This window comes from Corapipo altera, unplaced genomic scaffold (genome assembly GCF_003945725.1).
Source record: "Corapipo altera isolate COAL_440 unplaced genomic scaffold, ASM394572v1 22b, whole genome shotgun sequence".
NCBI lineage: Eukaryota > Metazoa > Chordata > Aves > Passeriformes > Pipridae > Corapipo > Corapipo altera.
The window spans coordinates 3,260,956-3,284,890 of NW_020884876.1; the positions used below are offsets into that span (position 1 = coordinate 3,260,956).

Consider the following 23,935-nt stretch of genomic DNA (forward strand, 5'->3'; position numbering starts at 1 on the left):
TAAAATAGCATAAATTACCATAGCATTTAAAATAATTAGCTTTTCAAAGTATCCATCTACAGTAGTAGCTGTGCTAGGGTTCATTTACTTACAGATAAAAATATATGATTAAAGACGTAATAGAAAGAATTGATTTCTGCTAGAATTGACCATGTACAGCTTAACATCACACTGCTGAATCTTTTGGAGTAGGGTTGCAATAGAACCCTGTTACAGGTTGACAGGAATGCTGTAAGGCACGTGTAAAATGCTGTAAAGTATGAACAATTTTTGGCATCCATGGAATTTTAAAGCTTTTTAAAACATTAAAAACCTGAAAATTAAGTTCAACTAAAGGAATTTGGATTGAATCTGAACATTTAACAAAAAAAAAATCTTTTTGGCTCTAAGAAAAGAAAATGTGTAAGGAGGAGGATGAGTGAGGAGTTATTTTGTAACTATGATTTTTAGAGTTACTCCATAGGTTTCAGACAGGACTCATTTCTATCCAGGTTGCTTTCAAGGGCATTCACTGTCTCAGAATTAATCTTCCCATCTGGCTACTATGATACATTCTACAGTTCTGCTCTGTGAAGTTGCTTCTTAGAAATCAGTTGTTTATTCAACATATTTTCTTGCAGAGACAGCTGTTTGTCTTAAAGATACTACTTAGAAGAAAATGTGTCAAATGGAGAAAGCAGGTTTATTTCTTTTTCAGGATAGTCTCACGGGCAGGGTTAACTGAGGCAGGCAACTAAAGGACCACTTTCTTCTCTTAGTTTATTTAAGAACACTAATCTGAAGAGAGACTCTAAATCCTATTGAGTGCAGTTGGCTTAAACATGTGCAGCAGCTGCGTTACCAAAGAGAAAAAAAACCCTAGCTTTATTTCCCATTGTTTGCTGTGTTGTAGATGTAATCAAAATAGTTTATGTAAAGAGGAAGCCTGGCAAATTGGAAATGTTTGGCTCTCACAGAGACTGAAAATTTTGTCCCTGTTTTTGTGAGTTGGATTACTTGGAGTCACCTCTGAAAAAGGAAACTCAGCTCCTCCTCACTTGATTATTATGCACATACAGTAAGATTTACCTAAAAGTGTTGGAAATAAATATCAAGTGTTGGTTCAGAATATAGAATCAACAACAGTTAAGGAGGCATGATCTGATACTAAGTTTGGTTGAGTTTCACAGAATATTCTGAGTTAGAAGGGGCCCACAAGGACCATTGTGTCCAATTCTTAAGTGAATGGCCCATAAGGGGATCAAACCCACGATCTTGGTGTTATCAGCACCATGCTCTAACCAACTGAGCTCATCTTCACATATAAGTGAAATCTTTAGAATCCTGCAACAAAGCACAGGGTTCAACTAAAGTTTTTTTCTTTTTCCTCTGCAGTGGAAATTTCAGACTCTGTTCCATCAACCCCACTGACAAAAGAGGTGGCCAAGAGATTCTCTACGCCTGATGCTAACCCTGTGTCAACAGAACCAGCCTGGCTTGCATTAGCCAAGAGGAAAGCAAAAGCCTGGAGTGACTGTCCACAGATCATAAAGTAAACTGTAAAACTACATCTCTATTGCTATTAATTGCTTTCTTTTATTTATTCTGCATTTTACACATGACAAAATTGAAAATGCATGTATGGAAGGACTGAAAATTGAACTGATTACCATTTTGCTCTAGCTCACTGTTAAGCCTACTCAAGTCATATATTCCATTGCTTTGACAAATAGCTAAATGAGGTCATGGCAAAAATTTCACAGCCAGACTCTCAAAAACTTAAAAATGCTCAGATACTGGATGTAAATTTTAGTGAGTATCGTAATAAGGGCCAGAACTTCAGTTCAGATGCTTCTTAAATTCTGTGGGTACTCGGTTCTGGAATTTTAGATCTCTATACTTTAATCGAGATCTCAGAATTTTTTTTCAGCAGTCTGTTGTTAAAATTAAAGCAAGATGCATGTTCCCTTCTCTTATTCATAATTTTAAAAAAAATGTTAAACTGTATGAACTGTCAGTTCTGCCTGCTATTTGAAAGCTTTTTCCCTAATGAAGAACTTCGGGATATACTGTTCTACATGCAAATAATAAGCAGAAAGATGGTACCATCCAAATGCTGAGGTAATTTCTTCCATTGTAGTATTAATATACTACATCTATATTCCCTCATTCCTAGGAAGAAAACAATTAATCCTACTTTAAAAACCCCACAGTTATTTAAGCAAATATCATTAAGTTTTCAAAAAGAAGCAAAGAAGTCAGTGTTTCTTCTAGTAATTTAAATGCATCACTGTTTGTGCTTGGCCATATTTAAGATGCATAGAGACAGTGATTGCAGATTACAACTTTAAATCAATTGAATGACTGGAATTAAACTGTTCTACACTGCAAATGTAGCTGTGGAATTTGTCTCAGTAAGTTCCCACAGGAGTAAGACTGGCAGAACTGAAGTTAACTGAGAATGGAAAGCTAAGTCAGTGAGACTCTCAGGAGTTTTAACTCGGCATTCTTCCCGATTTTACTCCTGATTTTACATGCAACTTCAGGTAGTTCAGATAACTTCCTGTACTTTGACCAATACAGCTAGATCACTTCAGAAAAGGTTACTTACCCCATCTCAGGTATCTGCTGTGGCAATTGAAAACTTTATTACTTCACCTAACTAAAATAAAAATGTTCACTCCCTCTCTCTTACAAAAAAGGATAAAGTTTAAGATGTAATAAAAATGTCGCTATCCTCAACATCCCATAGAAATAGCTAGGTCTGCATTTTTGAAAGTCACGCTATTAAATAGTTCACTTGAGTTTGTTTTACAAGGAAGACTTTAAAAAATCTGAATATCTCCTTATATCCATAGGGCTTAAAAGAACCTTTAAGCCTACAACATCATAAAAGGAGACATTTTCATAAAATGAAGACATATCATTATAGAATGATGCCACATATGCTTCATGGAAGTGTTTTAGCCAAACTGCTGTATGCAGCATAAGGAGTAGCACTTTATGCAGAAAACAGAATGAAACCTGCTGTATCCTCCTGTTCTCAGAATCAAACAGCAAGTCATTGTCGAGTACAGCCTTTCCCACCAAACAGTGGCTCCCTATCATGGTTACAATAGCACAAACACAGTGGACGTGATAGATTGAGAAGATATGCAGCAGCAAAATGGGCTTTCTTGGTCAAAAGCCATCAGTTTTGCTCAGTTTCATATTTAAAACAGAATCTCTAAAGTAACTTTTTACTGTTAATATAAGTAATTATTATGTTTTAAACAGAAACAGGGCAATGCTGCTCTCAAATGCTTAGGAGAAAAAAAACCTTAATGCCTTCAATGTCCGAAGAAAGAATTGGCTCCTTAATTCTTCTTGCTCTGCTAGCACCAGGAATTAGTGCATCTTAAGTTATATTTAAGGTTTTTTCCAAGTTTGTTTGCCTGCAGTACCTATTTGTAATCTAAACTGCCCGAACCCCATCTTTACAATTATTTCTTGGGAGGGGGAGCCAGGTAGACATACAGAGAAGGTGAAGTAAATCAGGATTAAAAATACTGGTACTCTGAAAAGCATAGCAAAGTTAGGTGCTATTGTGCATGACATAAGGATGCAATTTTCCAATACAATCCATTTACAGCACATAGAATAAGTTTTCATTAAGGATGGTCTTAAGCTGAAGCTTCAAAGCAGAGGGTTTTTTTCAACCATAAAGGTATCTAGTGTAACAATGGAAACTGTTACATGCAGTACTTGATGGAAACATTTCTAAAGTGTACACGTGCAACAGTGACATTTCATGTTAAATTAACAAAAATTTGCACTAAATACCAACGAAGTGAAGTGTTACTTTGCTTTAGCTTTGTTGCAACCATTTCTGATAAAGTATTGGAAATCTGTAAAAATAAACCCAGCTTAAAACAGCAAAAATATTTTAAGAACTGAACAAGCCACTATGTAGTATATTGTCTCAAATTTTTGTAACTTATACAAACACAAAATACCATTTCTTCTGACAAGGTTATATATGATTAACCTCTATGTTCATATAGTAATGTATAAAAACTATAAGATGTACAATTGTGGGGTATTCGTTGTGTACTTTTTTAATTTTTCAAATGTTTTAAAGTGCAATTGTTTATTATACTAATGTCATTTTAATTCTTATTAAACTATAACCCAGTCAAAATTATCTAGTCGATATATGTACTGTGTGTCTCCTTTTGCAAATCATGTAGTTCAGATTTGCTTTACAAATAGAACTTTTTACGGTGCTACATGTGTCTTGCTTATGCATTTCTGCTAATAATAAAATGGAGGAACCAAATGTGATAAAATGATATAGGATTCAAAGTAGATGGCTCATCAGAGAGTAAGAAAATAGTTCCTATTATACTTCTTTTAGAAGACTCATAATCAGAAATGCTTCAGGGAAGCATACTTTAGTCACTGTAAATACTTTTGATTTGCATTAGTAAGGCCACTGGTACTTACTTTTAAGATGTTAAAGACAACCAAACCCAATTTACACAACCCTTTATTAATAGTTCTTGTAAAGACAATGTAGACAGCATTCATTGAAATCACTTAAAAATTATTTGACAATGGTTAATTTGAGCAGTGCACACTTCATCTTGGAACTCATACTGTACCTGTCACTGGAATTTAATAAATATATACAGTATATTCTCCGCTTTAGAATACAAGAAGTAACTCCTACTGACTTCAATGGAGTCTAAGTATTTGCTAGAATGAATTGAAGTCATGGATGGCCTAGGTCCTTTACAAAAGAAGAACTATTCAGTTTGTACAAACTATAGTAAACAGGTCACTCCTACCAGGTATATGGTAGGAGTGTCTGAATGTCTTCAGAAATGAAGTTAAAAGTTAGATTCAAAAAATGACTTGGGTTACCTTGCCTTGGCACAGATACCTTGCTAGACCAGACAAACACTAGCCTGATAAATGGAAGAGCCAGGCACGGGCTAGGCTGGACTCAGAGAAAGCAATATATTCCTCCCTCAGAGACAAGCATGCTATTTCAAGCTGCGGGGTATGGCATCTTGCTACAGATTCTCCCTTCTCTGGGAAGGTGCTGAGCAGCCGTCCTCCTTCCATCGGTACAGCCTGCCCTGGACACTGTCTGATGCAAAATGCTACCTGATAAGCCTGCAAGGAGCAGCTCTTGCCTGCAGCAGAACAGGCAGAGAGGTAGAGGGCACATGTGAGTTCTTAGTTTACAAATGTAAACAATAAAAATAAAGCAGCCTAACAACTTAGCTGTTATTTTTTTCCTGTTATATACAGATCTAGGCAATAAACATAATCATTTCTACAGCCAACAACAAGCTTTGTTCCCCATACTACAGGGGAAGAGAAAACCTCTCCTGGAAGCTTATCTACTCCTTCTGCTGTTCCACTCTTGGCATTCAGGATCCACACTTTGCCATCTGTAGATACTGCTGCCAAAAGAATTTTGTTACTTAAGTCATCACTTTGGAAAATGAACGGTGTTCCATACACACTTGAAGTGGCTTCAAATTTCCACAGTAAATTACCCTCCATGTTACAGCAGTAGATAAAGCAATCATGGGAGCCAAAAAATATTTCTTGCTTAGTTAAACTTGAGAGGCATGGAGATGAAAACACTGGCCCATTAGTGGAAAACTGCCAAACCTACAGAAAGAACATAACCACACATTATCAAAGGTTTTTCATATAACTTTTTAATAGACTAGTTGTAGTCTAGGAGAGCATTTTATTTCAAAGATGTACTAGATTTCAGTGAGGGTTGGTAAATCCTTGTCAAATTACAAGTCAAGTTTTACACACAGAGTAAGCAATAGAAGTCTCATAAAATAGATGTGGAAGAGGGAAAAGTTACTATCTTATGTGAAGCCCACATAAAGATGGCCACTTTGGGAAAAGAATGTTCTTGGGCTGTTGTACCATAATTAGTAATGAACTTAAAGAATCCTGTTAATATGCCATTCTTTGCCAGAAAGGCAGATATTCCTTTTGTAATATAGATTTCCTTTGCTCATGCTAATGGTGGGCAGATCCCTCCCCAAGAGAGTATCAGTTCTGTAACACCACTGCAAGCAGACAGAGAGCAGGGCATAAGCTAACATATATTTTATAATCAGAAAAGGTTCAGGAATTGCCATGTATACTGCATGTCAGGCCAACAAACAGAAACGGTGTCAGTTGTCTTAACACAAGATACAAACAAGATTAATCTCTAAGGGACTAAAAAAATACTCTCATTTAATTCAATGTGAAGGCTGACACGTATTTTGCCAGAATTATGATTTGGCAATTTTTTGATAAATGCATAGAACATTCTAAGAAACCTTTGCTTCTGAATAATCAACCATCTTGCAGAAGAGATGGTTTAAACATGCTTGAAAAATTTCGAATGAAACCATTTCATTTGCTGGCACTACACTTCACAATTTACTCTGAGTATAGTTCTGGACTAAAAATTCTCTTACCGCATCAGGCAACTTGATAGTTTGTGGTTTTGCCATGAACTGCATAGATTATCTTAGGTAAACTTTTTTCTGCTTTCTCCCCTCTCTAACAATATACACTTCTATTTGTTTCACAGTAAGGTATATGTCAACCATTAAACCTCAGAAAACAGCATTAATAAAGCATCTTATTCAGGGTTTTGTATGGACATAAAAAAACAACACGATTTTTACCTTTTCTCCAGAATGAGTGTAACAATATAAGTTTCCATCCACACACCCAACACAGACGTAGTTCTCATTGCAGTGAGGAGAGGAGAAGAGTGGTTTTCCCAGGAAGCTTTTCCAAAGCTTGCTCCCCGTCACCTGTAAGTGGCAGCATTGAATATCTGATGCTTAACACAATTGTAAGAAGCAGCACAAAACAACCCTTCCGTCACGGCCTGACACGGCCGTTATGAAGTGTGGGGAAAAAAATCCACAAAAACTCAAACTAAAACAACGACAACAAACCTCCAAACAAACCAACAAAACAAACCAAAAAATCAAAGAGAAGCAGGCTTCTCCCATCCAGAATGCATACCAGAAGCAAAACCACTCTTCAAATCTTACTCTAACAAAATGTTTAGTGCTTTACATAGGATACTCAATACCCATTTTTGCCCTTTTCTTCCTCCCCCTAGGCAAAGTAACGATGATAATAGTGTAGTAGTAGTAGTTCTAATGAATGCCAAATTCAGTTTTTTACTCCATTCCCAGTTCCTCAGTATGTGTGACATGGACCAGTGAAGCAGAGGATATCTAATGAAGTCATATTGATACTGTGGGAAATTCTGCAACCCACAGTCTGATTGTCACAATATGCTCCTAACGTATCCTGCAAATTCCTCAGGAATTATGGTTATTTATAAAAATCAGAATGTGCAGGCTCATTTGTAGCTGGGTTTCTCAACTACATGTTACTCTGGATTACAGTGTAAAAAAATCCCATTTTTTTCTTAAGCACAGTCCACTAGGGACGCAAAACCACACTCTGGTTTTCTAATACTACATTGATTATTACTGAGGACATTTGTAGTGGGTGGGAGGTAAAGGTGCTTAGTGGGTTGTGTGATACAAAAATGCTAACAGTTGCTTTAAGTCACTGTTTCTTTTATCAGGCAGGACCAGCTGTAAACAAACAATGCCTCAGAAAACCATGAAATTGCTCCACATCTTTTAAGAATACCATTTTCCCAGTGCAAAGAATATAACTGCAGTCTGAGATTAAGGGGACAGCTCTTTAAATGACGATGGCAGGCAGACAGTAAAACGAATGAAGAGGCTTCTTTCTGGATTCTATTCTGATTTCTGCGTATGTTTTTTCCAATCCTTCTGTCAAAGGGAGGGCGTGGGGGAACTAAATCTACAGACATGCTCTCGCTCACTGGTCAACCTGATAAAGTAGTATAGGGGAATGAGAAGACTGACTGCACTGACTGCAATTTTGGTCTACAGTCAGCATGTGATTTCAAGCAAGTCATTTCAGTTCTCTTTATCACCAGATAGCTTTCTGAAGCATGGGAATTATTATGGTAACCTTGTGTATAATTATAAGGCTCCCAGGCGAAAAATATTTTATGGTAATATATGGTCATCTTTCCTTTCATCAGAAAAGAAATTTTAACTTCAGATATACATTTTAGTTTCATTTGAATTTGAGACTGGGCTCAAAGACAAGTAAACAAAGGTACATACTGGATTAACAGCCAACAGTAGTCCTCCTAAAGTAGCAACATAGAGATGATGTGGAAAAGAACTTAGACAAGGAGATGAAAACACAGCCCCACCTTCGCAGTGTGACTTCCATACACATGCCTTTTTCTGTAAGCACAAGAAAACACATTAATAAACAATTTTCAATTGGAGCTAGAGCTCGTCATGTTTACAAAGACCTTTGCACGTCAAACCTTATCAAACACTGTGTTTAACTCAGCAGACACTAGTTAAGAAGTGAAGATATAACCTATGTGCTACGAGAGCAACACATATGTTGGCTACTTTCTCTTCCAGGAAATAAAAGAAATTCGGCTAATGGAAAGGCAGTATCTGCCCCTTTTATTTTCCATCTCCCTTTATTTACCCATTTAGAATGTAAGATTCTTTCCCCAGTCATAAAGCCATAGATAGTTCTATTTCTAGCTAGGCACCCTATTCTGAAACACCCATGGTGAATTTAATAACTAAGAAACTTAAGATTTGGTTTCAACCAGGATTAGTAACATAAGAACCGCAGTTGAGAACACCACTAAAACTATCTGCTGCCACATAATCCTAATCCCATTTCAAGCAGACCTATTTCAGAAGTGTGATTGTGGACTCCTAAGAATACTAACACCAGTGGAGCTTCCTCTGGTGTACTACAAATAGAGTTTAAGTTGGATATTTATTCTTCTATAGTCAGTGTTCTTACATAAATATCCAAAGCATACACGTGTTGGTCATGTGATCCAATGTAGACTAGTCCACTAGAAGGGTCTACAACTCCAGAGCTTTTCACAGTGTCTTCTGTGACAAAAGTCCACTGTATTTCTCCATCACTGCTTTGAAGCACATATACTAAGCCATCATAACAACCTATGTGAAATAAAACATGACAGAGGAAAAAGGAATTATTATTTGCATTTATGGTGTGATATATGCTGCTAGCTGCATCACTGCTGGAAAGAAATAGGATTATTCATGATGTAGGGTTTCAAAACATTTTCCAAAGCTTCTCCTGTTCTTTTAGCTCAAAGTCTTTCCTGATAGTTAATACATTCAAAGTTGATTGTTTTGTGTGTTCTTTCTAAGTTACATTTAGAATATACTTATTTCACTGCCTTTCTATCAGATCTTACAGTAATAATATTAGAAGACATGGAAAGTTGCTGAAAAGGAAGAATATGAATATTTTTTTAATTACCTCTTTCTCTAGTTTTCCTTTCTGAAAAAGAAGGTACTAAAAGAATAAAGTTTGTATATTTTCTAATGCAAACTAAACTGTTATTCTAGAAACTCCTTCAGTGTTAATGAAACATTTAATTTTGTTATCAGAGCTATAAGAAATCAAAATACAAGAAATAGATGGCAACATTACCTTTGCATAAAAAAATGCACCACCTGGACTTCTGTGCTAACCAGTGATGTGTATCCATTACTTAAAAAGTTGACGCTAAAATAAATAGTAGCAACTCCACTGACAATGGATATGATAAAACAAAAAAAAATTATCCAAATATATCCTTCACATTTTCCAAAAAGAAGAGTCAGATAATTAAACTCTGAAAAATAATATGAGGTACCATGTACTAATTTCTACCTCTATCAATTTTAAAGATATTCTGAGACTGTATCACCTTTCCATACTGTAAAAAAACCAACCCATTAAGGTCACACTTTACTCAACCACTAAAAAAACCCCCATACCCACTGATTACTCCTCATTGATAAACTGACATATAATAAGCCACAAGAGTTTATATTAGATAAGCTCCATCACTGGTTATCATGAAACTTAAATTACTTCTTCCTCCTGGTTTTTTTTACAATAAATTGGTTCCAAGGCAGGTATGGATGTTTATGGATGGAGGACATTCAGACATAAGAAATATGATTCTCTGTCATTCATCTCATATTCAGCAGAAAAAATAACTTAAAATGAAAGCTGAAACAAAAGACATACCAACAACAATGAAATTTCCACACTTGGATACGCAGGCAGAAGATTCAATACGGTCTCCAAGGGTCTTCTCCCACTTTATTTCTCCCAAATCTAGATCAACTGCCTGCATTGCATGAGAGTGAGAGCCAACATACACAGATGCAGATACTTCTTCCTTAGATGGTATTACAACCAGTGGTGATGCATCAACACACTTTCTTGTATTTGACTTCCATCTTACGGACAATGCCAACTCTGCCATTGTTACATGACTAGATTCTGCATGGATTTGCTGCACAGAGGAACAGTTGTTTTTATTTGCCTTGTTTGTAACAGTTGAAATTCTTTCTCCCATTTCATACCCTTGCGTGTGGCTTTTCATTATACTTGGAGCCTTGGAATGCTGAAAGGATGGCTGCTGTAGCATGTCCACTCCTACCTGTACTGTATTTTTGGGTTTCATAAAAGACTCGGTGAAATTCACAGGGAAAAAATGATTTCCTCTGCTTAGTGCAATAAATGGAATTAATCCTGAAGTAACCTCAAGAGCTATTTCAGATGTCAGTTTCATATATTTTCCATGGAATTCCTCTCCACTGTTTGGATCAAATTTTCTTTTCACAACATTGTCAGGATTCATAAATTGGTCTTCATCTGTAATGAGCATTTTAAGAATATGTCTGTAAACCTCTTCAATTGAGCGGCTGAGAATAACTTCAAGAAGTCCAGGAACAGCTTTGCCTACAAGCACCTCAATTTCACCATAAAATCGTAGAGCTTTTAAGGAGTCTCCACCACTATATAGAAATACTGCATCTTTAGAAATTTCAGTGGAATCACCCAGAAGACCGAGGACAGACTAGAGAAAAGAAGAAGGAAAGAGGTACCAGTTCATGGGTGTCACACCATGTCACACACATAAAAACTCAATTTGGGTAGAATCCACCTGAACACCTACAAGTCCTGCTAAAAATCAACACCTGAGTAAATTCACTACTCTGCAAAAAATATCACATGAAACATGTTAGTGCTAACAGAGGTAGTGATGGAACAAGAGTTGAGGAGGAAGGGGGAAAGTAGTTCTGTACTACAAAATGTTTTATTCAATTCCAGTTTTGCAGTCTAAGGAATCAAAGCAACTTGTGCTCTGTATTGATTGGCTGTTTGCAATCTTGGTACCATTTATCAATGACAACTTTGCAGATAAAACCTAGATGCCTTTTGATAAAATTGGTTTAAGTGGGTTATATTATTAATAAAACTTATATAAACTGTTCTCTTTTACTTCTGAATTATTTAAGTAACCCATTTACCTACCTACTTTTGAAGTTATAACCCCTTCAATTCATGAAGGATTTTGGATGTGGCATTGTTATTACAACAAACAGCAATCACTGTCTCCTCTCACTGCACTCCCTGCTTGTTAAGACTGGTTGTGAAATCCAAATCCTCTGGTTTTGGAAATTGCCTTCTGCTGTCCATAATGGACCTAGGGCACATCCCATCCCTCTGAGTTACCATCTGTATTGCCATCAATACAGTAAGTATCAGCATACATATATAATTTCACTGCATTTATTTGTTCAAGTCCTAGCCACAGCTAATCCCACTTTCAGGTGAAACTTGGAAGTCTACCTTTCAAAAAAAAGTAGTACTGTCTGACATCACATTTCAATACCTTGAAAAACAAGTCTTTAGCACAGAAGTTTAGAAATAATGCAGACAGTCCAAGAGACAACTGTGCAATCTATTTAAGAAAAGGATTCTTCAATGCGTAATTATCTTGAGAAATAAGAAACTCTACTAACACAGTAGCTGTTCTGTACAAAGTTTCCATGTCCCAGTTCCTTGTTTCCTTTAGGGGTACCTTCTTTGTTAGGTGAAGCAAAATTCAAAAAGATACTGACTCATTACGTCCTTCCCATGCTAATTGCTTACACCTCATAGCCCACAGTTTTATCTGACAGAAAAATATAAATGACTCCCTCTTGGACACTGCAGAGCGATCATATTTAAGTATTAACTGAACAGAAAGAGCTGTACTGCTTAAATCTATAGGCAGCTAGAATGTTCTGGTTGCATTAGTCATACTTCTTAGAACTGTTTAATTCCTGACACATGTATAATGATCCACTTGCAAAGATAAAAAGGCAGCTCAAAATACTACCTTCCATAAATACTGCAATCTTTCCCACAATTCCTCTGCGTCACTCAGCTTACTGTCACGCCTTCTGGAGTTTAGATGGTTCTGGTAAATCTTGTTCAGTTCAGATATATCAACTTTGCCTTTGTAGAAAATAAAGTACGATTTTTTTTCATTGCTCTTTTAGCATTTACACTTCCAAAACCTGCTCTGCACAAATAGCCACTTTATTCTTGTACATATTTCCTTATTCATACTCAACTCCACGAGTATCCTTTTACCCAGTTGATCAACTACACGAAACCCAGTCAGGTTTTTGAAAATTTACTCTAGCCTCCCACATAACCCCACCTTCAAGGCCTGATTTTTCCCCAGCTTAAGTCAGGGTTCTGTTGCAGACTGCAACAGGAATGACTAAGAAAATAAATGTGCGGTGTTAAAACTAAACTGATTTTTCCGCTACTGTTTGACTCTCAAATGAAACATTATCAAGAAAACATAGCACATGGTCATGATTTCCTACTAGGAGTTAATTATCTAATGTACACATTTCAAAAGCATGAATCAGGTACTGAATTTTGGTCAATTAAAAAAAAAAAAGCAATAGATACCATTAAAATAAGTGTCAAGGGTTCTTAATAAATAAATTCACTTACCATGTGATGTTAAAGGCAAAGCTTTAATAACTATAATCTCATCAGGGACTGCATAAACTGGTAGATGCTTCTGGAGTTCTTTAAGTGTTTCCCTCTCTTTTAAATCGTCTTTGGGTAAAACAAACAGGATAAGCTTTTCTTGCTGATACCAGGTTACCGCACAAGCTTCTACCTGGCAAAGATCTTCAGCAGCCTGTAATTAAAAGATATTAGTCTTGCTTTGAAATGCAGTTCATCAATAGAGTAAAAGGAGCAAGAAACACAAGGGAAAAAAAAGCACACCTTTAAAAACCACATTTTTCTCACATTTCTACAGAACATCCTATGAAATCATCCTGTAGCTGAAGTCTGTACTTCTTCACATAAAAATGACCTCAGAGATACATGTATTATTTGCCAAAATGCCATGAATGAGGAATAATCCAAGAGTCTGAACTCTATCTTGTAGAACAATCACTGTACAAGCACTGCAGTGCAATGCTCACTACTTTTCAGGTCCTTATACAGTTCTCAATTCTCCTGGAAGAAACGACACAATAAAACAGATTCCCAAGAACACAGAACAAACTCCTCCCTAAATTATTTGACTAGATTTTTGATATTACACCCTGAAAATTCCTTTTAGACTCCTAAAAGCCAGGTGAAAATAAATCATAGAATCATAGAACCAGCTGGGCTGGAAAGGACCTCTGAGATCATCAAGTCCAACCCTTGATCCACTACCACCACAGTTACTAGACCATGGCACTAAGTGCCACGTCCAGCCTCATCTTAAAAACCTCCAGGGACGGAAAATCCACCACTTCCCTGGGCAGCCCATTCCAATGGCTGATTACCCTCTCTGTAAAGAATTTCTTTCTAATATCTAACCTAAACCTCCCCTGGCGCAGCTTAAGGTCATGCCCTCTTGTCCTACTGCTGGTTGCCTGGGAGAAGAGACCAACCCCCACCTGGCTACAACCTCCTCTCAGGTAGTTCTAGGGAGTGATGAGGTCTCCCCTGAGCCTTCTCTTCTCAAGGCTAAACAACCCCAGCTCCCTCAGCCTTTCCTCATAGGACTTGTGCTCCAGTCCCTTCACCAGCCTCGTTGCCCTTCCCTGCACCTGCTCCAGCACCTCAACATCTTTCCTGAACTGAGGGGCCCAGAACTGGACACAGTACTCCAGGTGAGGCCTCACCAGCACTGAGTACAGGGGTAGAATCACTTCCCTGGTCCTGTTGGCCACACTGTTCCTGATCCAGGCCAGGATGCCATTGGCCTTCTTGGCCACCTGGGCACACTTCTGGCTCATGTTCAGCCTCCTCTCAATCAGCACTCCCAGGTCCCTTTCTGCCTGGCTGCTCTCCAGCCACTCTGTCCCCAGCCTGTAGCGATGCAGTGGGTTGCTGTGGCCAAAGTGCAGGACCTGGCAGGATCCATTTCTGATGATAACAATGTGTTCCTTATACCGGCCTTTTTCTACTGTCATACTCTACTCACTGGATGTGAGCACTTACCTGCTGCAAACACTCAATATTAAAACGTTTGCCATGACGTTTAATCTGATTGTCTTTCCGACCCAAGAAGAACAGATTCCCATTCTGCACTCTTACAAAATCCCCTGTTTCTCTCATTGTACCCAGCGGTACAGTTATTTCATCATCAAGAAAGCAGATTCGTTCTTCACCACCTACACAAGAAAAGATTGTGGTCTTATATATTAAATGGCTAACTGTAAATGAAAATTATAAGAAGTGTTTTATCAAATTCTCCTAAATTCTAACAAGCACTATAAGAAATACTATAAGATTATCATCAATGCCTAAATTTCTACAACGTACAAATTTGGCTATGCAGTTAATTAAGTTATTACACAGAAATTACTTCAGCTGATAATTTCAAAATGCAAGCAGGAAAAAAAAAGTCAATATAATGAAGGCACAGTCTGCAGATAAAATCATTCCAAAAACCTAAAATACCATCAGAAGGTTCCCAGCACAATCAAAACTTAAAATGCTATATTAATCTGTATATCAGAGGCAAACGCTAAGTAAAATAATCATTATTAAAACTTAATCAATTAATAATAGCATCTCAGAAGAATTAGAAATATAAACCAACCTATAAATATTTGTCCCTCGCCTTCAAGAACTGCAGATCCGTTGGTATCTCTGACCTCAACTTTTGTTCCAAGAAGCGGTGATCCCAAAGGTATAGGAAAATCTGTTCTAAATATATTAAAGAGAGAAACAGTAAAAATCTTTCCCTTCTGAACAAAATTGTTCCAGAAATCAGTCAGCATACAATCTTTTAAAAGATTGGTATTAGAGAAAAAGTAGATGCTTGGGATTCCTTTCTACAAAAGTTTCTTCTTTAAAAACGTATCAATTTATTAAAAATTCAAAACCTCATCAATGTGCGTGGGTTTCATTATCATATACCAAAAAACCTGCTGTGTGACAGAAAATAAGGCCTGAACGGACCCTGAAATACCCTGAGAGAACCTCAAGAGCTTCAGCTAGTTTTTAAGTCTCCCAGGTTGAAATTTCCATCAAGTTAACCAATTTAAGCATGAGTAACTGCTTTCTAACTTAGTCTTTCCTTGTCTTACCTAGTTTGAGTCTTTACTCTATTTTACTACTGATGTTCTGGCGATAAGTACAGTTGATTCCTTTAGAGAAAATACAAGAAACTATAATTTCAATGTCATGTATCTACTATAGACTTCTGTTGAACTGCAGACCAATTCCTTCCTTTCCCTTCATTTTCCAGCCTCTTAATGCACTTTGCAGGACCTCATATTGAATATAGATGCTATTTCTGAGTGGAAGTATAGAATAATATATTTTCTTTAGTAAAGCAAAACTTAAAAAGTAAAGCAACTTTAATTAACTTCTGCAAGGATTCCAGTTCAATTTCTATCATAAAGTATTATATATTTTATATTTGAACTCAGAGAAACCAGAATGAAAATTAGTTTTACATGAGAATTTAATAACACTTCATGACCATCCAGCATTTTCAGTCTTCAAGGGTTTAAGCACTATGTTAATATATCACATCATTTGTCTGAAACATCCCATTTTCTACCAGTATAAACACACATGAGGACTCAGTAGCTCTGGTAACATGAGACTGAGATTCTAATTCTGGTGATTTTCATCATTCACATGCCAAGCCATGAAAACAGTGAATTTTCCTACCTAAAATCAGCACTAAAAACCTCTTCAGGAATCTTGTAGCAAGTGGCCCAGCTTGACACTTCAGTAATACCATACAGATTAAAAATACTTGTTTTGTTCTCCTTGTGCTTCCAACTTTTCAAGAGACTCAGTACAGGAAATGCTTCACCACCAAGGGCTAAGACACGAAGTGAAGTATTTGCAGACAACACTGTTGATTTAATAATGTGAGCTCCAAACCTTCTGAGAAGTGTTGGTGTTGCCTGAATAATACATAATAGAAAAAGAAAAAAAATACCAAAGAGAAAGACTTGTTATATTTTTTCAGTATATGTGTACATCTCTTCCTGCTTTATCATATTCACTGCACAGCTGCATTGTGGATGTACTTTAAAACATTTACATATGGCATCAACCATCTGATACCAGTATACACCACAGTGGTGTTTTCTTACATGAAGCATTTAATGAATACTATCAGCACCAATCAACGTTCTTCTGCTGAGTTTCTTCTTTATTCAGAATGTTACAGCAAAAATATTATCTATACATCTGATTAACCTGCATACAGAACATGTAAAGACCTTTACGTAATACTAAAAATTCCTAGGATGTCAGATTCTGCGTTGTCCTTGATTTGTGTAAATATAACAGTTTACAAGAATTAGTTTTTCTGAAAGCTTTCACATCACACTCTAAAATAAGCAGGAGGAAAAGAGATAAAAATGAATACCAAACCCCTCAAACCCAAACCACTTTCCTTAAGCAACTACTTCTATAAAACTACTGGTGATGTAGAGCCCTTTCACTGAGGGAAAAACAGTGAATCATGTTATCAGACACATTTCACTCTTATTCTTGCCTACTTTTCTCTTAAGAGGACTGGAAAATGAATGGAATTATTTCTTACCAGGTTCTTTTCTTCAAGTAATAGATGAAGACCATTTCTTTTCAACTGATAATTTTAACTTTAGTGAATAACAGCAATGAAAAAAAATAGGGAAAAAATTTATATTCTTCCCTTCCTTATAATCACTTTACAGATTTCTCAAGTCTGCTCAAGAAAGTCAAGGGGGGAAGGTAATGTCTTTCTATAATTTAAGAAACATCATAAAATCATCAGTTAAGCTATAAGGAGAACATTTCTATCATTAATTCAGCTGAGAAGCCCTTCCTTCACTGATTAGGACAATGATCAAAAAACCCCCCACAAAATCAAACTTTTCTGAGAAAGTTATCTAAATACCTTCATTCACCAAATTTTGCCTTTCTCTATTACTGCTTAACATGATTAAAAACCGTATCTTTAAAAGTCTTAACAGACACATTTAAAAAAAATCTTGCTAAATAGAGAGCAATATCTCAGATTTTTTTCCTAAAACCAAGTGAGCTAAACTGATCATGAAACTCGTATACGATAGGAAATTCTACACCACTGCGATTTATAGCAATCCTAACAAACAAAAATAGGAGCAGAGAATAATTACAACAGATTTTTAATTAGTTAATTTTTTTCTGGTATGGGAGCTTCAGTTAGCCACTCACTAATCTTAAATTTATACCCTACAATCTCAACTAGTACCATTCTTTCAAAAGAAAAGGAAATGGAACAGGGTCTGGAACATAAATCCTATAAGGAGTGGCTGAGGGAGCTGGGGTTGTTTAGCCTGGAGAAGAGGAAGCTTAGGGGGGACCTTAGCACTCTCTAGAACTGCCTGAAAGGAGGCTGTAGGCAGGTGCGGGTTGGCCTCTTCTGCCAGGCAACCAGTCACAGGATAAGAGAAATAGGACAGGACTACAGGGCATGGGCTATGCTTATTTGGCCATGCTGGATGCTTCAAGTAAATTTTGCAAACTTTAAAACTATTAAAATTGAAATCATATAGGAGATGACCTATTTTTAGACATAAGAGACACATGAAGACTCACATAAACAGGTGAACTGAAACCAATGTGTTGCAGTGAAATCAATTATTCTCTTGCTTTCATTATGCTAAAAACAATAGAAATTTTATCACCCTATATATAGCACTGGTTTAGCTGTACTTTTAGCATAAAGACTACCATTACAACTTAAAAGTTGTTTATGAGGAAAGGCTCTAAAATCAAGTCCATCAAAAAGTGCTAAAAATGTCTATAACAGTTTACTCTATTACCAGATTCTTCAGAACAAAGAGTTCAATTAACATAATTCAATTAATTCTTAATAACTAATGGTTTCCTAAAATAATCGTTAGTTGTTTTCTATCACAAAATGTTTGAGGTTTTGATCAAATTTTCTACTGCCTTCGAGGAAGAATGCTCTTTTCCCATTAACAGCAGCGTCTAGGCTGACGAAAGAGTAGTACATGTGAGCAAAAGTGCAAAGCAAGACATTGAAGACACCTATCTTAGGTGATGTCTACCTGCAATACTGTCACACGGTGGTGGTGAAACAGAGCAGCAGAGAGCTCCACAGGCATCATTTTAATAGTGTTTGGTACTATGAGAATAGACGCTCCGCTTGTCAGAGCCATGAACAATTCAACCACAGACGGGTCAAATGTTAGAGGAGAAGCCAGGAACAGCACATCTTCCTGTGTGATCTCAAATATGGATCTGAAATAAGAAAGTTAGGAATTACAAATCTGATGCATGCCTTCAAAAGCCACTTCCAAACTAGAAAATGAAAGCATGAAAGAAATACATATTAGCAAAGCTCAGATCGTAAGGGCTGCTCTGAATATGTAGGCATATGCAGGCCACGTAATCGGAGCATGAGCCCCTGAACTGTAACTGTTGATTTAACTAATTGTCACCTACAAAGATACCCACCACATTATGCACCAATACAGTTCACTGAGAGGCATATTTCAACTAACGGATGCGCATTTAAAAAAAAAAAAAGAAAAATAAAGAAAAAACGATGGTATTTTCCATAATATGTTTTTTTTAAAGTATTAAATGAAGCAGTAAGAAACCTGGGTAGCCTAAAAAGGAATTGGGACTAAAAGCCTATAGAACACAGTGAATATAACTGTGAACGAATAATTCATTTTGTTATCTATTTTAATTCATATTGTTATCTGTTTCTTTTAAGCCACAAGCCAGAATACTTACAACAAAAGCATATTATTTGAAGCACAGTCCTCAGTTAAAGAAAATGTTACATGATTCTATTTAGAAACAAAATAAAAAAATACAAATAAATCTGAAAACATAGGTAAGGAGGAAGAAGTGAAGTTGTGCTAGCAAAAACCCTACCTACACTCCTCTGAAGTATTAAAAGAAAAATAAAAAAATTCCCTAAACATCAAATTTGTAAAAGCATTTGAAAGGAAAACTGAAAAACCACACTTACTTAAGATGTTGAATATTAGGCACTACACATTTATGAGGCACTCTGACTATTTTGGGGATCCCTGTAGTTCCTGATGTATGCAAGACATACGCTAAAGTGTCTTTCTGCCTGACGTCCATGGATCCTCCTTCTGATGTTTTTACTTCAGTTTGATCTGGACAAACGGTAAATTCTGGTTGTGAGTTACCCACAGCTTTGAAAGGTTCACATTTACTTTTCGTATCATCTACTTGTGAACTTAAATCAGTGTTGCTCGAGCTCATTTGGAAGAGAGTTAAACCAATACGTTCTATTGTGGAAGAATCATGGGAAAAACACCCAACATAGGACATCTGGAATTTCTGTAAGAGAAAATAAACAATTCAAACAGCAGAACTCAGGATGCACTGTTATTGTTCTACTGTATGCAATGAAATAGGAAACAACATTTCATACAAAAAAGCTGTGATTTTTTATGCCTCTGCTTTTGGAGGACACGCATCAGACAGTTTTAAGCTCATGTGTTTTTACATATTAAATATGAGTGAACATAGACTTCATAAATGCGAAATAAACAATTCTCTAAGAAAGAAAAAGAAAAGGAAAATATACAAAAGAATGCTGCAGAAGACAAACGACTGAATTATAACTAAATGGTCCCATCTTGTCTGTTCCCTTTGCAATGAGTGAGGGTATAAAATCTGGGAGGAGTTGGGCAAAAAGAAACTAAAGTATTAAATGCAGGAGGTTTTTTGAACTACTGCAGATTTCCAACTCTTAACTTTGCCATATGAAGAAACAAGTCTGGAAAAGTCTTCCAGTGTTGGTACCCAACAAGCTTGTCTGAATAACAGCATAACAGAAAAGAAGGTATTTTTTCTGAAGAGGAGGAAAAGCACTTCATACTTCTAATTTTAAAGATGTTCTTTTCTGAATGAGAAAAACAACCTCTTGGCATGAAGAAACAAAAGCACCCCATCCAAGCTTTTTAAAACAGAATACAATCTGAATATCTACACATCCAAGGTGCTCTTTACTGCTTCCTGTAGAAGCCTGAAAACTTACATTTATTTTGTCATTCTCAACAAGAATATACTGAAGATTGGTTTTCTTCATGAAGTAAGTGGATAAGGTTGGTGGTGCATCTGGATCAACAGGTGAATAGGCAGCAGGAACTTGAAGGATTCTAACAAGACACAAATGTTATAAACTTTTTTTTTAAGAAAACTTAAGAAAATCCTCTAAATTTTCACTAACATTTCTTTTAAACTTTTATAGTTGGCTGAGCTAGAAAATGTAGTCACAACATGACTTTTAAGGATTTTTTTGGTAATAAAATAGAATGAATAGTCAGTGTTGCCTTTTGGTATTTTGCAGCAAGGGAAAAAATGAAAGCTAGACAAAAACATTCAAAATTATTTCTGGCCAAGCAAGTATATTTACATCAACAGCACCATATTTTAAAATTTTCTGCTGTTGACTAGGAACAAAAATTAATATCCTTGCAAGGGGAAGTGGAGAAACAGGTATCAACCTGTTCACCCTTGTGGCCACTGACAGGACTGAGGAAATGGCGTGAAGCTGAGTTGGGGGAGGTTTAGGTTGAATATCAGGAAAAGGTTTTTCACCCGGAGGGTGGTTGAGCACCTGAACAGGCTCCCCAGGGAAGTGGTCACAGTACTAAGCCTGTCTGAGTTCAGGAAGCATTTGGACAATGCTCTCAGGTACATGGTGTGACTCTTGGGGTCTCCTGCATAGGGCTAGGAGTTCGACTGGATGATCTTGATGGGTCCCTTCCAACTCTGCATATTCTATGATTCTATGAAAAATAAGCTTTTTATACATATACAACATGCAGAAACACATTTTAAAAACAGCAAAAGCCTGCACACTGAAAACACTCTACCACGAGTCTAAACAATTCAACGCAAGAAAATCTGAGCATGTAACTGGAACGTCTTCCCTAAAAAACACGGGGAGCACCAACTACCTCTGTGCTTCCATTCCCTGCCCTGTAGCGTGCCCTCGGCAGCTGCTCACTGCCCACCTCTAGCGGCGTCCTTGGATAACAACAAGCCCTGGAATTCGTTACCACCACAGAAAACGCCAAGGTGAGTGCATGGCCACTAAAACATGAACGGTCCCCATAAATCTTCACATTTCTTCTACTGTTGGGTTCTGTACTGTATGTACAATTAGTTATACTTCCTCTTTGTGTAAGTGGTTTATCACTGCAGTAATGCTGAGATCCCGAATGGAGACATGGAAACAGCAGCACTCTCTGTGCTTGAACAGCCACTTGTGTTAGTGAGCACCTAAACCTGCCCTGCATCAGATCTCAGTCAGCTACTCAGCAGTGACAGCTGCAGGAATCAAAGTACCCAAGTAGCCCCTGCTCACAGAGCAAAAGAAAGCTATGTTACTGCTCAGTTCATTGGGATACAGGATAAAACAGGCTGCAAGGGTCCTCAGTATGTCAAGTCCAACTTCCTGCTCAAGCAGAGCCAGCTTCGACACCAGACTGGACTGTTCAGGACTTTGAACATCTCCAGAGATGGTGCCTGCACATCTCTGGGCAACCTGCTCCACTGCCGCAGTGGAAGTGTTTCCTGACCAGTGAGAACATTTCTCAGTGCTTCTGGGAGATTTATGATTACAGAGCTCACTCACTCCACTGAAATCTTTATATTCCACTGTGGTATCTCTTCTTGTGCTATTTTGTATTTTACATGCAGTGTGACAACAGAAAAAATACTGACACAGACCATTCCCCCAGGAAGCACAACTGCTGCTGTAAACATCAGCTGAAGAAAATATATTTGTGATCCTGTGATTCTCTAATACATCATAAATGCTAGAGATACAAAAGATATGTCTATAAAAGATACAAACATTAGAATTAATCAGCAGAAGCAGGATTTTTAAAATGCTGGATTAACACGAGTATTTAGACCACAAACATTTCAACTTCCTAGCCATTAATTAATCAGTATCATTTTAGTGTTGCATTGCAATTCTTTCTGCAATATTTGTAATAGAACATTAAACATATATTCATTTAGCTTAAAAGATGGACTTTGTTTTCAGAGCATCTTTTTTGCCAGCAATACAATACATTAAAAAACCTGCATAGTCCTTTTTTTAATAGATATTTGTCAGATCACCTCAATTTTTTAAACAAGTAGAACAAAAGTGCCAGTCATCAATTTTTTGGTATTTCTATAAATATGCTAAATTGCTTTTTAAAAAAGGATGCAGTTACAGGCTGTTCAGACCTTTAGAACTTAAGATTCAAAAATTTTTTCAGCAGTGGCTTTTCAAAAGATTGTAATAGTGCCATCTTTTTCTTTAAAGAATCCAACGCTGCAGCACCCCTTAATTGCACTACTGTGGCATTACTGCATTTTTGCTGTTACTAAAAATCTAAACAAACTGTAACATTTGCTTTCATATAGATGACCCTTAAAAACCTAACACACATTGCAAACGCTCAAACCATTACCCTAAGATCCAAGATGGCAGGTTTATTCCTGGATAGCAGTAAAGGCCTATTTCACATTTGCCTTGTTGGTCACAGTACTTTTGAAGGAAAGCTGTTAGTTCCCTGGCCAGCTCAACCACCGTGGCGTAGGTGTAGAAAGCTGGAGGTTTCCCAGTGCATTCATCAAAGCAAACTGCTGCTCTATCCGAGTGCAGGCTGGTTGCCCGAGCCACCAGCTCCTGAAGCGTCATCCTGGCTGCGCAGCTCCAGTCCCCCTGAAAGAATAACAGACCAAAATGTACTGTCACCTCCTTACTTTTAATACTTTAGCCAAATTATAAACGCATACAAAACACTACCAAGAAGGGAAAAAAAGATCCATGGCAGAGAACACACAGCTCTATTGCACCTTAGCTGCAATGTTTTAAAGCTGAATTCTTGACTCATTTGCCGTCTTATCCTAAAGCCCAGGATACAGCAATGCACTAAGGCTTCATTGTACAGAGGTAGTTTGTTCCTCACCGTTACACCTTTATTTTTAAAGCACGGCACCACTGAATTAATATCTCCATTAGCAAGCCTTAATTAATTAATAACTCTTTCAGTGGAACAGCAAAACACGAATCCTTCCTCTGCAAACAGAAACCTCGACGCGTGGACTGCCCAGGCTCTGCATTTTGCACTGCTCGTGCTAGTGTCTTTCTCTCCCCCCGAGCCCGCCCGCCACGCCCGCACGGCTGACCGACCGCTCTTGGCTGTGCCCCCGCTCGCCCCTTCCAGGTTTCCCCGTTTCCACTCGGGATGAGCGCGGCCAGGCGGCTCCCGGAGCTCCGCGGGCTCCCACCTGCGACACTTCCGGCGCCTCTCGGCCCCGCCCCCAGCCGCGGCCGCGCCTCCGATTGGCTGGACCCCGGCAAGGCCGCGCTCTCATTGGCCAACATCCGTCGCGCCCTTTGGGCATCTGCAAGTAGCGTCCGCTCCGCCAGAGTCCCGCGTTGGGTGGTATCGTCGCTTCCCGAGGGGGAGACGGAAAGAGGGAGGGAGGAACA

The 23,935-nt window shown here is 37.5% G+C and overlaps 2 protein-coding genes across 16 annotated transcripts in view; one reads left to right on the top strand and one right to left on the bottom strand.

The window, feature by feature from the left end:
* KIAA1211 (KIAA1211 ortholog) overlaps positions 1 to 4,166 on the top strand; it is a 126,777-nt gene extending 122,611 nt beyond the window's left edge. For 7 of the 9 annotated variants that reach the window (XM_027636246.1, XM_027636247.1, XM_027636244.1 and 4 more), the window contains one exon: positions 1,375 to 4,166. In XM_027636246.1, coding sequence (XP_027492047.1) covers positions 1,375 to 1,535 — 161 coding nt within the window. In that variant the 3' untranslated portion in view covers positions 1,536 to 4,166. The remainder of the gene's footprint in view (positions 1 to 1,374) is intronic. The other 2 variants (XM_027636238.1, XM_027636245.1) reach the window with 1 other exon arrangement.
* Positions 4,167 to 4,490: 324 nt separating this feature from the next.
* On the bottom strand, positions 4,491 to 23,748 carry AASDH (aminoadipate-semialdehyde dehydrogenase). 7 transcript variants are annotated; one of them, XM_027636254.1, is made up of 15 exons: positions 23,633 to 23,734; positions 22,908 to 23,161; positions 20,471 to 20,591; positions 19,517 to 19,767; positions 18,492 to 18,684; positions 16,108 to 16,349; positions 15,026 to 15,132; positions 14,422 to 14,594; positions 12,925 to 13,117; positions 12,293 to 12,411; positions 10,147 to 10,984; positions 8,896 to 9,059; positions 8,181 to 8,306; positions 6,678 to 6,809; positions 4,491 to 5,646 (listed from the first exon to the last, which is right to left on the bottom strand). In XM_027636254.1, the coding sequence occupies exons 2-15, from the start codon at positions 23,135 to 23,137 to the stop codon at positions 5,254 to 5,256; spliced, it is 3,282 nt and encodes a 1,093-aa protein (XP_027492055.1). In that variant the 5' UTR covers positions 23,138 to 23,161; positions 23,633 to 23,734; the 3' UTR covers positions 4,491 to 5,253. The 7 variants fall into 7 exon arrangements, 6 of the variants coding, with proteins under 6 accessions (XP_027492055.1, XP_027492049.1, XP_027492054.1 ...); XM_027636248.1 differs by having other exon boundaries at positions 19,427 to 19,767; XM_027636253.1 differs by having other exon boundaries at positions 5,254 to 5,646; positions 19,427 to 19,767; positions 23,731 to 23,748.
* Positions 23,749 to 23,935: the final 187 nt, after the last annotated feature.

What these genes read in the sequence shown, in the direction of transcription:
- AASDH (XM_027636248.1), bottom strand. Translation starts at nt 23,137, where the DNA reads ATGACGCTTCAGGAGCTGGTGGCTCGGGCAACCAGCCTGCACTCGGAT. An exon ending in GTTTTTAGTGCTGATTTTAG is followed by an intron (nt 15,133 to 16,107) that starts GTAGGAAAATTC and finishes TAATATATTTAG; the next exon opens with AACAGATTTTCCTATACCTT. An exon ending in TACTGTTGGCTGTTAATCCA is followed by an intron (nt 6,810 to 8,180) that starts GTATGTACCTTT and finishes TGCCACTTACAG; the next exon opens with GTGACGGGGAGCAAGCTTTG.